The sequence below is a fragment of the Xenopus tropicalis genome, chromosome 9 (assembly GCF_000004195.4).
Source record: "Xenopus tropicalis strain Nigerian chromosome 9, UCB_Xtro_10.0, whole genome shotgun sequence".
Taxonomy (NCBI): domain Eukaryota; kingdom Metazoa; phylum Chordata; class Amphibia; order Anura; family Pipidae; genus Xenopus; species Xenopus tropicalis.
The window spans coordinates 4,816,791-4,829,835 of record NC_030685.2 but is presented as its reverse complement, the minus strand read 5'-3'; the positions used below and the strand labels follow the sequence as shown (position 1 = coordinate 4,829,835).

Genomic DNA, 13,045 nt, shown 5'->3' with positions numbered 1-13,045 from the left:
GTGGCCTTTCCTAGCTAAGATAGGGTTACGGTACATAAGGGGAGGGGCTAGAATGACACATAAGGGGTGTAACTTCTAGAAGGAAATAGCAAAGTGCAGGAAATTGCAGAGAAGTGTCTGTGACAGAGCGCAATGGAGGAGACGCCGGGAGGGTCAGGCCGGGGCAGTAAGATGAGTAGCAATCCTGGTGCTGCCCCCCTGCCCCCTGTCCTCTACACCAAGCATCAAAATGATAACATTTTAAATGATTTTTACCCTCCAAAGTTGGAATATGGGAATGACATGTTCTTGCCAAGCCTCAGCCGGCCCCTGACGAGCCTTGAAGTCACAGACATAACAAGCAAAGTTGAGATCGTAGGTCTTCCAACCAGCAGGGATACTGACATGCGCAGCCTTCATAGCAGGTACCGGAGCTTTAGGGAAAGTAATGTAACCTGGCCCTCTGACTTCCAGCAGCGCACCGTGGCCCGGGCAGGGTTCTACTATGTGGGCCCCGGGGACCGGGTGCGGTGCTTCTCCTGTGAGGGGGAGTTGGAGATGTGGGAGCCCTGGGATGTGCCCCTCACCCGGCACCTACGCTCCTTCCCTCACTGCCCCTATGTGCGGGGGACGGGAGCCGACAGAGCCTGGAAATATGATCAGTACCCAATAAGCACAGGGACTATAATGGAAGCAGAAGGAGGAACACTAGTGCCCCCCAGCAGCTCCTGCAGCCCAGGGAAGGAACCCCTTGGGGACATGAGTGATGAGTACAGCAGGTTAGAGACTTACCGGGGGCACTGTCACCATTTCCCCCATAACAACCAGCGGCGCTTGGCCCAGGCAGGATTCTACTATGTGGGGCCCGGGGACCGGGTGCGGTGCTTCTCCTGCCGGGGGGAGTTGGAGAAGTGGGAGTCTGGGGATGTGCCCCTCACCCGGCACCAACGCTCCTTCCCTGACTGCCCCCATGTGCGGGAGCTGGGAGCCAAGATGCCGATCGTCTTTGCTCAAAGTCCGAGTGCATCGGCCAGCACTGATACAAGGAGAAGTTATTTTCCATTGTTAAGCAGCCCCAGACCTCTCAGTAACTGGGATATGAGGGACAAAGGAGAGAGAATAAGCCGAACAGTTCCCAGCAGCTCTAATTGCCCCAGTGCGCAGGAAGCGATAAAGGATCAGGATCACAGGCAAGCGGAGCCCATTACAGAAGGGGAAAGTGACTCCAGTGTCCCTGTAGCGAAACCCCTTGGGGACATGAGTGATGGGTACAGCAGGTTAGAGACTTACCGGGGGCACCGTCACCATTTCCCCTATAGGATCCAGCAGAATTTGGCCCCAGCAGGATTCTACTATGTGGGGCCCGGGGACCGGGTGCGGTGCTTCTCCTGCCGGGGGGAGTTGGAGAACTGGCAGCCTGGATATGTGCCCCTCATCCGGCACCGACTCTCCTTCCCTGACTGCCCCTATGTGCAGGAGGTGGATGCCAAGGTCCCACCCATCTTTGCTCAAAGTCCGATTGCATCGGCCAGCACTGATCCAAGGAGAAGCAGCTCTAATTGCCCCAGTGTGCAGGAAGTGATAAAGGATCAGGATCACAGGCAAGCGGAGCCCATTACAGAAGGGGAAAGTGACTCCAGTGTCCCTGTAGCGAAATCCCTTGGGGACATGAGTGATGAGTACAGCAGGTTAGAGACTTACCAGGGGCACTGTCACCATTTCCCCCATAACAACCAGCAGCGCTTGGCCCGGGCAGGATTCTACTATGTGGGGCCTGAGGACCGGGTGCGGTGCTTCTCCTGCGGGGGGGAGTTGGAGAACTGGGAGCCTGGGGATGTGCCCCTCACCCGGCACCGACGCGCCTTCCCTGACTGCCCCCATGTGCGGGGGATGGGAGCCAAGACACTGGCCATCATTTCACAGGGCGGGTATTCTGACAGTGATTCAAGCAATGAACTATTAGACTGTGACTGGGATGAACATATGAAGGAAAAAAGAAGGCGATTCAGTCCAACTGTTCTTGGCAGCTCAGTAACCCATGGTGACAAGACCGACCCCCCAGGTAAGATTCCCCTTGGGAGCATTGATATCTGTCTTTTTAGTCACTCAAAAGGTTAAAGGGAACATATTGTGTTAACAATTATATTGTGCCAATGAATTGTACTCATCTAAATACAGAAGGAATGGGCTTTAAAAAGTAGCGTTTTGGGCTGATTTATTGGAAATTTCTCCAAATCACCACTAGCCCCGCCCCTCTGTTCCACTTCCTGCTGCCTCTAATTTTTTTTTATACTGTATGTCTCCTTTAAAAACATTAATCCTATCTGTAAAAACGAAGATGTTCTGTTTATGATCCCATCTGATCCAGTGTTTGTTCCTTTTCTCAGTATTAAAGGAGACATATTGGATAAATGGAAACCCCTAACCCTGTAGGCAATTATGAATAATATCCGGTGCTGGTTTCCCTTTGGGCTAAACATTAACCCTATCTGTAACAATGGCCCCTTTATTGGAGCTCCCTATAGATCCTCTCAGGTCCCTGTCTGGGTTTCACATGAGGGGTGGGCGTGTCCTAACGGTCCCTGCCAGAAGCACAGTAGGAGTGGGAGAGCCAATCACAGCCCTGCAGTCACACAAGCACTGACAGGCTTCAGTTCCCTATCAGGTCAGCCTAGCTGCTGATTGGTTCCTACCCTACAGTGCCGCCGCCCCCCTGCACAGCCTGGGAAAGGAGGCAGCAGGAAGTGGAACAGATGGGCGGGGCTAGCAGGGTTTTTGGATACAAATTAATTTAACTTTTAATAAAAGTTAGCCAAAAACACTAATATATATATATATAGAAAGAGAGCCCAATTAGCCAATATACAAAATGTCTAATCATTTTGCTCAGGAGTGTCAGTAATAGAGGGGCTCCCTTCCCCACACAGTTCCCTAGGGTGGGGCGCGCAGCACTGACAGATACATTACAATATCATTTTGATCCTGACTGATTTTTTCAGAACAAGAAGAGGGACAATCTGGCCCAATAAAAGAAAAAGCTTCTAAACAAGCAGCAGAGATGGATTCTGGAACAATGGAAGCAGAACCCAGGGAGACATGGCCCAGAGAGAGTGCAGAGGAGTGTGAGCTCTGTGGAAAGGTAATTATATACTGTAACTACCGTATATACTCGAGTATAAGCCGATCGGAATATAAGCCGAGGTACCTAATTTTACCTAAGAAAACTGGAAAAACGTATTGACTTGAGTATAAGCCTAGGGTGGGAAAGGTATGTCCTTTTTCATTATGTCATTTGCAAATAAATGTCTTACTACACTGCACTGCCTCAGGGGGGGAGGCCAAATTACTACAGCCCATCTTTACTACAGCCCTGCATTACTATAGCCCATCTTTACTACAGCCCTGCATTACTATAGCCCATCTTTACTACAGCCCTGCATTACTATAGCCCATCTTTACTACAGCCCTGCATTACTATAGCCCATCTTTACTACAGCCCTGCATTACTATAGCCCATCTTTACTACAGCCCTGCATTACTATAGCCCATCTTTACTACAGCCCTGCATTACTATAGCCCATCTTTACTACAGCCCTGCATTACTATAGCCCATCTTTACTACAGCCCTGCATTACTATAGCCCATCTTTACTACAGCCCTGCATTACTATAGCCCATCTTTACTACAGACCTGCATTACTATAGCCCAGCTTTACTACAGCCCTGCATTACTATAGCCCAGCTTTACTACACCCCTGCATTACTACAGCCCTGCGTTACTATAGCCCAGCTTTACTACAGCCTTGCATTACTATAGCCCAGTTTTACTACAGCCCTGCATTACTACAGCCCTGCATTACTACAGCCCTGCATTACTATAGCCCAGCTTTACCGCAGCCCTGCTTTACTATAGCCCAGCTTTACTGCAGCCCTGCATTACTATAGCCCAGCTTTACCGCAGCCCTGCATTACTATAGCCCAGCTTTACTACAGCCCTGCTTTACTATAGCCCAGCTTTACTACAGCCCTGCTTTACTATAGCCCAGCTTTACTACAGCCCTGCATTACTATAGCCCAGCTTTACTACAGCCCTGCATTACTATAGCCCAGCTTTACTACAGCCCTGCTTTACTATAGCCCATCTTTACTACAGCCCTGCTTTACTATAGGCCAGCTTTACTACAGCCCTGCATTATTATAGCCCAGCTTTACTGCAGCCCTGCATTACTATAGCCCAGCTTTACTACAGCCCTGCTTTACTATAGCCCATCTTTACTACAGCCCTGCTTTACTATAGCCCAGCTTTACTACAGCCCTGCATTATTATAGCCCAGCTTTACTTCAGCCCTGCTTTACTATAGCCCATCTTTACTACAGCCCTGCTTTACTATAGCCCATCTTTACTACAGCCCTGCTTTACTATAGCCCAGCTTTACCACAGCCCTGTATTACTATAGCCCAGCTTTACTACAGCCCTGCTTTACTATAGCCCATCTTTACTACAGCCCTGCTTTACTATAGGCCAGCTTTACTACAGCCCTGCATTATTATAGCCCAGCTTTACCACAGCCCTGTATTACTATAGCCCAGCTTTACCACAGCCCTGTATTACTATAGCCCAGCTTTACTACAGCCCTGCTTTACTACAGCCCTGCATTACTATAGCCCAGCTTTACTACAGCCCTGCACTACTATAGCCCAGCTTTACTGCAGCCCTGCTTTACTATAGCCCAGCTTTACCACAGCCCTGCATTACTATAGCCCTGCATTACTACAGCCCTGCTTTACTATAGACCAGCTTTACTACAGCCCTGCATTACTATAGCCCAGCTTTACTACAGCCCTGCATTACTATAGCCAAGCTTTACTACAGCCCTGCATTACTATAGCCCAGCTTTACTGCAGCCCTGCATTACTATAGCCCAGCTTTACTACAGCCCTGCATTACTATAGCCCAGCTTTACTACAGCCCTGCTTTACTATAGCCCAGCTTTACTACAGCCCTGCATTACTATAGCCCAGCTTTACTACAGCCCTGCTTTACTATAGCCCATTTTTACTACAGCCCTGCTTTACTATAGCCCATTTTTACTACAGCCCTGCTTTACTATAGCCCAGCTTTACTACAGCCCTGCATTACTATAGCCCAGCTTTACTACAGCCCTGCATTACTATAGCCCAGCTTTACTACAGCCCTGCTTTACTATAGCCCAGCTTTACTGCAGCCCTGAATTACTATAGCCCAGCTTTACCACAGCCCTGCCTTACTGTGAGGTACACAAGCCGTTCCCTATGTATATACAATAGCGCCTGATTAGTGCTGCGGCACTTCCCCTATGTATAAAACAGGCCAGAGAGCACACACTCCCCCGCCGCCTTCTTGTAGTGGTACCTCCTCCTCCTCGGTTCTCTCATCTACGGCGGCCTCGGCCCCCTCTCCTCAGTCGAAGCTTGAGGAGGATGCCGGGCCGGATGCAACGTTATGCACATGAGATCCAGCGTGTGTGTGTATTTTTCCCAACTAACTAACTAACCCCTCACCCCCAACCCGTTTCCCCTAAGTAATCAAATCAGCAGAAAATTGTGTGTGTGTGCGCGTGCGCACTGGGGGACATTTGGAGGTTTAAAGGAGACATATCATATAAAAATGATGAATGTACCAGGGAATTATACTCCTCTAGATATAGAAGGAATGTGCTTAAAGTTGTGTTTCTGACTGATTTATTGAGAAATTCCCCCAAACCCCACTAGCCCCGCCCATCTGTGCCACTTCCTGCTGGCTGAATTCTCTGGATGAGCTGGGGAGCCGGCGGCCCTCCGTACCCTGCACTGTAGGATAGGAACCAATCAGCAGCTAGGCTGACCTGATAGGGAACTGAAGCCTGTCTGTGCTTGTGTGAGTGCAGGGCTGTGATTGGCTCTCCCCCTCCAACTGTGCTTCTGGCAGGGACCGTTAGGACACGCCCACCCCTCATGTGAAACCCAGACAGGGACCTGAGAGGATCTATAGGGAGCTCCAATAAAGGGGCCATTGTTACAGATAGGGTTAATGTTTAGCCCAAAGGGAAACCAGCACCGGATATTATTCATAATTGCCTACAGGGTTAGGGGTTTTTAGTTCCCTATATAGTTATCCTATATGTCTCCTTTAAAGCACATTCCTTTTATATTTAGAGGAGTATAACTGCTCTGGCACATTATTGAGTGTCACATAATATGTGTCTTTTAACTATATAAAGGAGAAGGTACAAACTCAGTAGCTTTATCAGAAAGGTCTATGTAAATACAGCCATAAGCACTCACAGTAACGCTGCACTGAAAAGAAACACTTTTTTTTTGTTTGTTTGTTTGTTTTATTCTGTATACATGATCTTCAATGTCAGACTTTCTATTCTCAAAAAAATCCTTCAGTGCACGGTACAAATCCACTCAGTTTGCGCCTCCCTTCTCTCTCCCCCCTTCTCTCTCTCCCCCTCCCATCTGTATTCGCTCCCCCTCCCAACTGTGCTTTGTAATCTGAGCTCCCAGCAGCCAGAGCTGCTGCACAGAGGTTACTGAGACCGAGCTAAAATGGCAGCTGCTATCTTAAAGGAGACATATTGGATATATGGGAAAACCCTAATTTTGTAGGCAATTATGAATAATATCCGGTGCTGGTTTCCCTTTGGGCTAAACATTAACCCTATCTGTAACAATGGCCCCTTTATTGGAGCTCCCTATAGATCCTCTCAGGTCCCTGTCTGGGTTTCACATGAGGGGTGGGCGTGTCCTAACGGTCCCTGCCAGAAGCACAGTAGGAGGGGGAGAGCCAATCACAGCCCTGCAGTCACACAAGCACAGACAGGCTTCAGTTCCCTATCAGGTCAGCCTAGCTGCTGATTGGTTCCTATCCTACAGTGCAGGGTACGGAGGGCCGCCGGCTCCCCAGCTCATCCAGAGAATTCAGCCAGCAGGAAGTGGAACAGATGGGCGGGGCTAGTGGGGTTTGGGGGAATTTCCCAATAAATCAGTCAGAAACACAACTTTAAGACCAATCCTTCTATATCTAGAGGAGTATAATTCCCTGGTACATTCATAATTTTTATAGGATATGTCTCCTTTAAACAAACAGGGAGCTTCTAGGGCTGTTACTCAGGCAGGTAAAGCTTTCTGCAGAATAAATATAGTGTTCTAGCTTGTACTAATGTGCACTAAAATGCCTTTCCATCTCCTATAACTATTACTGTATCCAGTGAATGGAAGTGTCTGGTTCCAATACAGGTTCTGTCTCTATTCAGGCTCCTGAAGTTCCACAGATTTATCCCCAGAGAATCGGCACCAAATACAGGTAGAACTTTATTCCCATATCTTGTTATTGGCTGATGTGGCTGCTGTGGCTGCTGCTAATAGGGAGGCTGTGCTGGATCTGTATATAGACTTTATGTTCTGGTTCTGTTGGGGGTATACATGGGCAGGTCTCTAATTAATGAAAGTAATAGGGGTTGCTAATGTAATGTCCCAGCATAGTTTCATATTTTTATCTGATAGGAGGGGGAAACAGTGAGTGGTCAGTAATCTCTGTGCAGGAACTGGCATTGGATTGGCCATCGTAGCAGCATTGCCGGCCAGTTGCACCCAAAGCAAAGGATCTGTGTGCTGGGAGGGGCCTGTGTGAGAAGGGGGAGTGGCTGAGATCATAGATACTTCTGGGGAGGGGGGAGAATAGTGTCTGCAAATGGGGGGCAAAACACTATTATAAATAGCCCAGTGGGATGCTGCTCACCCTAACCCATTCTGTTACAGGTTGGTTGTACCGAGGGAAGGTCTCTTCCGCTGCTCAGAGACAGGACTACAGTTCCGTGTGGAATCACCGGCCGATATTGAGATTGAAATTGGCTCCTGGGTAGAATTCCTGAGGCTCCTGCACCAATACAGATATGATATTGTGGGGCCCCTATTCAACATCACTGTCAAATCTGGGCGGGTATCAGCAGTGTATTTGCCCCACTATGTGTGTCTGAGGGGTAAGTGCCGCCCTGAGAAAGTAACCAATAGGGTTTAGGAGCAGAAACACTAAATGAGTAAAATAATCCAATAGCAATCAGTTAGGGATTTACTCGTTTTGTTGCCTATATCCTAGTGTTCATGACAACAGTCCTTTTTAAGAACGGAGTGCTGGCTGGTTTATCAGGCATTCCTGGCTGAAGTGACTGTGTGTTGGCAAGTCTATAGCACAGCTCATTTGTACTTATCCAATACCCAATGTGCCACCACCAGGTGTTTATAAGCGAATCCTGGTTACCCAACTCATATGGCCTGTTCCATGGCGCTGGCTCCTGTGCTTCTTGTATGGTACATTCTGTTTTATTTTATGTACTTCCTTCCACTTATTAGCCATGAATAGCAGCGCATCATTAGCTACAGTATTCTGCTCAAACTTACTCTGGGGGGCCCATAGATAGAACCCTTGCTATGTGTTATTATAAGTGTAGGTAATATTAGAGGCTAATCATGTGATTCCCCCACAGGAGGAGACGTGGATATAAGGACGTTCCGAGTGGCTCATTATAAAGATGACAATATGATCCTGGAATCACCAACCAGCATTGAGCCATTTTATGTTGTACTGGAAAATCCCACCTTCTCCCCAGTGGGGGTTATTAAGTTACAACCATCGCCCAATGGCCGCCGGCGGAACATCCCAACTCACGGCATTGTCCTGTTATACAGCAGATACAAAACAGGTTACACCATCCATCTCTACTTGATGCCACATGATGTCTCATTAAAGAAGGTAACTGAGTTCCCATGTTCCTCCCACAGATACAGAACACTCAGATATCTGATCTATGGCTAATTTATATATATTTATATATGTATATATGTTTAGGCTGTGCATAAAAAGGAGACTGGGAATGGGTTTTACTGGATGGACAAACCCCCTCGGACCAGAACTATTTATACTGACAGACAATACATTGTTAGGGGGCCAGAGGATGCAGAGATAAACCCAGAGGTGAGTTTGGTACAAGCACCCAGGGAATTGTGTTTGTTTTCCATCTTTATTAAATACAGAGTTTTTGTGATATTTTGGTCACCTCAGAGCTTGGCCAGATGTCACCTTTAGCTCCCAATCACTTTCCATTTATCCCAACCAAATGCATTAAAGTCAATGGGCATTTTTTCCTCACTCCTACAGCGTGATCTCCTTATGTGCGACAATTTGTTCTTATGCGCACAACTTATTTACTTTACATATGCAACTTTTTTCTCACTCCAAATACATTAAAGTCAATGGGCATTTTTTTAGTGAATTTTTTGGCCCGGCAAATTTTTGCAACAGTTTTGCAAGAAAAAAACTTGCCAATGTCTAAAAGCGCAATGTCACAGCGAATCCAGGCCTGGCGAAAAAAAAAAAAAACGTGCTCATCACTATTTACAAATGATACAGTACTTTCTCAGAATTGGGTTGGTGCAGAGTCCAATTTGTTCCCCAGTTATCCCCTTTATTATTTGAGGTCAGTTAATAACAGCTTTACCCTGCAGGAAGGTTCCTTGGCTGTTCCCCAGCTGCAGGGTATCTATGAATCCCTATAAGCCTTAACTTGAGTAAATACATTTTCTCTTTCAGGAACTGGAGCTGTACTTTAATGTCAAGTCAGAGCTGTATAATTACAGTGAGATATACTTGGAGGAAATAGAGGATAAAATACACTTACAGTTGACATGTGAAGGAGAAAATACATTGGCATGGCAAACCCGGCTCAGGGCAGGTAACTTTCATCTGCTGTCTCTCTAATGGGAACACTCTCATGTCTGTCTACTGGCGCCGTCCCATCCCTGCAGTAGCTGCCAAATTCTAAGTACTTTACATCTCAAAAGTAATTAAAGGAGACATATTCTGTGATGAACTCTAATCTAACATTTTGATAATTAATTTGCCCACTTTCTATTCATTCCAGTGGGATATTTAGAAGCATATTTATCAAATGGTGAACTCTAACTTTCACCTATTGATAAATACAATTCTATCAGTCCCATAGGAATGAATGGAAAGTGGGTGATTTTTTTCTTTGATGAGCTCTTATCCCACATCTTATCCCACACATCTGCCCCATAATGTCCCTTAAATATAGAAGGAACCCCCTAGCCCCACCCATCTGTGCCACTTCCTGCTGCCTCCTTTCCCAGGCTGTGCAGGGGGCTGGCGGCACTGTAGGATAGGAACCAATCAGCAGCTAGGCTGACCTGATAGGGAACTGAAGCCTGTCTGTGCTTGTGTGAGTGCAGGGCTGTGATTGGCTCTCCCCCTCCTACTGTGCTTCTGGCAGGGACCGTTAGGACACGCCCACCCCTCATGTGAAACCCAGACAGGGACCTGAGAGGATCTATAGGGAGCTCCAATAAAGGGGCCATTGTTACAGATAGGGTTAATGTTTAGCCCAAAGGGAAACCAGCACCGGATATTATTCATAATTACCTACAGGGTTAGGGGTTTTATCCTGTATGTCTCCTTTAATGCTTTACGAATGGATTGATTTTATTAATCCTGTCTGGTTTTCTCATGTTCTACTATTTTATAAAACGTCATTGCATTGTGCTGAAAGATGCCTGAGAGATGCGCCGCCCTATGGTACTAATGCCCCTGTCCCTGTTTTCTCTTTTAGAAGACTTGAAACCAAAAGCCCAAGTGACACAAGGTTGGTATTCTCTCTTCCAATGTTGCAAATATTCCTGTGTTCCCTTTAGTTTCTAACTTGTGAGCCATGTGCCGCTGCTCTGTATCACTGGGTTACATACAGTTGCCCTGCCCGGCGTTACTTTGGGGTATACACATGTAGCTGTTAAGATGTGGTGTTACTGTATATACTCGAGTATAAGCCTAGTTTTTCAGCACCAAAATGTGCTGAAAAAGTCACCCTCGGCTTATACTCGAGTCGGGTGCCATGGGCCCCTCCAGACTAGCACCCTCTGTCCTTTGTGTGCAAATTAGGCCTCCCGCAACCAGACCCTCCAGTGCCCTGGCCCGCTCCCAAATTCATCTTCATAATTGCACTTTATATTTTATATAAATCATAGTTTTGAAGGTTTTTTACTTTGTGTTTACCTTGGTTGCTGATTGAGCTAAGGGGGTAGTACTCTTAAGGTGGCCATACACGCACCGATATTATCGTACGAAACCTTGTTTCGTACGATAATCGGTGCGTGTATGGTATGTCGGCGAGTCGACCGATATCGCAGGAAGCTGCTGAAATCAATCGGCTCGCCGATCGGCCAGGTTAGAAAATTTTGATCGGGTGCCATAGAAGGCGCCTGGCCAAAATTCTCCCTTCAGAGCTGAATCGGCAGAAGGAGGTAGAAATCCTATTGTTTCTACCTCCTTACCTGCCGATTCAGCCCTGAATGGTGTGTGGCGGATCTGACGATGTTTTGTGCGACCGATGGTCGTACGAAACATCGTCAGATCGCCATGTGTATGGCCAGCTTAAAAGTATCATTGTTGATACCATATTGTTTTTGTTGATCCTCTTCTCCACTTACAGAGCTAGTTTACTGTTTTTGTTTGAAATAAATATTTAAAAACTTATACCCCACTGATGCCTCAATTAATGTAATTTCATTGGTATTTATTTTGATGAAACTTAGCAGTAGCAGCTGCATTTCCCACCCAGGCTTATAATCGTGTCAATACCTTTTTCCAGTTTTCTGAGGTAAAATTAGGTACCTCGGCTTATATTCGGATCGGCTTATACTTGAGTATATACAGTAATTGGAATTGTTTTATTAATTAGGGTCAGTTTGGGGAGAATGGTCATTTGCTCTCGTAGATACCCCCACTTGTGTGTGGGGGATCGGATAGGGTGATATTCAAGGTAATTCAATATTTGCTGTTCTAGAAATTCTTTAAGGGAGACATATAAGGTAAACAATAAAAAAAACTAATCTTGCAGGAAGTGGCACAGATGGGCGGGGCTAGTGGGGGTTTTGGAGAAATTTACAATAAATCAGCCTTAAACACTACTTTATAAAGCCCATTCCTTCTATATTTAGATGAGTACAATTCATTGGCACAATATTGATTTTCCCACAATATGTCCCCTTTAAACTAAGAACTGATTCAAGTGAGAGATATATATAGGGAAACAAAAAAAAATTGACAAGGGTGATAGTGACATGTGATTGTTTACAGCAGGGGTGGGAAACTTTTTGGCTTACGGGCCACATTACTTACCCCCGGGCCAGACCGGGCCAGGGCGAGCAGGGCCAGGCCAGCGTTACGCCCCTTAGTCTGTTTAGTTCCGGCCCGCCAATGACACCAAGTCTCGCGTGATGAGACTTGGCGTCCTCGGCGGGCCGGATTAAAAAGGCCAAGGGGCCGGACGTGGCCCGTGGGCCGTAGTTTGCCCACCCCTGGTTTACAGCAATGTTTTTTGCTTTACCTTCCCTCCCACAGACGGGCAGCACTTTATTGAAAGGCACCGAGCAGCTCTGATTGCCAGGGTGTCCAACATTGATCTAATCCTGGATGGGCTGCTGAATAATGACATCCTGAAGCAAGAACAGTACGACACAGTGAGAAGCAAGGGCACCCCCCAGGAGAGGATGAGGCAACTCTATGACTGTGTCAGGGCCTGGGGGAAGATTGAGAAGGAGACGTTCTACCATATATTGTTTCTACATGAGAGAGCACTTGTCACAGACCTTCTATGCAGCTAGGAGTCATTAGAACTGCAAATGTAAAGGGGGACATATTGGATATATGGGAAAACCCCTAACCCTGTAGGCAATTATGAATAATATACGGTGCTGGTTTCCCTTTGGGCTAAACATTAACCCTATCTGTAACAATGGCCCCTTTATTGGAGCTCCCTATAGATCCTCTCAGGTCCCTGTCTGGGTTTCAAATGAGGGGTGGGTGTGTCCTAACGGTCCCTGCCAGAAGCACAGTAGGAGGGGGAGAGCCAATCACAGCCCTGTAGTCACACAAGCACAGACAGGCTTCAGTTCCCTATCAGGTCAGCCTAGCTGCTGATTGGTTCCTATCCTACAGTGCAGGGTATGGCGGGCCACTGGCTCCCCAGCTCATC

General features: G+C 46.9%; 2 protein-coding genes across 3 annotated transcripts; both read left to right on the top strand.

Annotated features, from left to right (window-relative positions):
• Positions 1-132: 132 nt before the first annotated feature.
• Positions 133-2,097, top strand: LOC108648784. Its single transcript, XM_018097183.2, has one exon. The coding sequence runs from the start codon at positions 133-135 to the stop codon at positions 2,095-2,097; it is 1,965 nt and encodes a 654-aa protein (XP_017952672.2).
• Positions 2,098-2,981: 884 nt separating this feature from the next.
• Positions 2,982-12,787, top strand: LOC108648783 (NACHT, LRR and PYD domains-containing protein 1b allele 3). 2 transcript variants are annotated; one of them, XM_031893058.1, is made up of 8 exons: positions 2,982-3,118; positions 7,256-7,305; positions 7,761-7,981; positions 8,486-8,751; positions 8,848-8,973; positions 9,589-9,730; positions 10,625-10,657; positions 12,412-12,787. In XM_031893058.1, the coding sequence occupies exons 1-8, from the start codon at positions 3,038-3,040 to the stop codon at positions 12,672-12,674; spliced, it is 1,182 nt and encodes a 393-aa protein (XP_031748918.1). In that variant the 5' UTR covers positions 2,982-3,037; the 3' UTR covers positions 12,675-12,787. The 2 variants fall into 2 exon arrangements, with proteins under 2 accessions (XP_031748918.1, XP_031748919.1); XM_031893059.1 differs by lacking the exon at positions 2,982-3,118 and having other exon boundaries at positions 7,198-7,305; positions 10,625-10,659; positions 12,414-12,787.
• Positions 12,788-13,045: the final 258 nt, after the last annotated feature.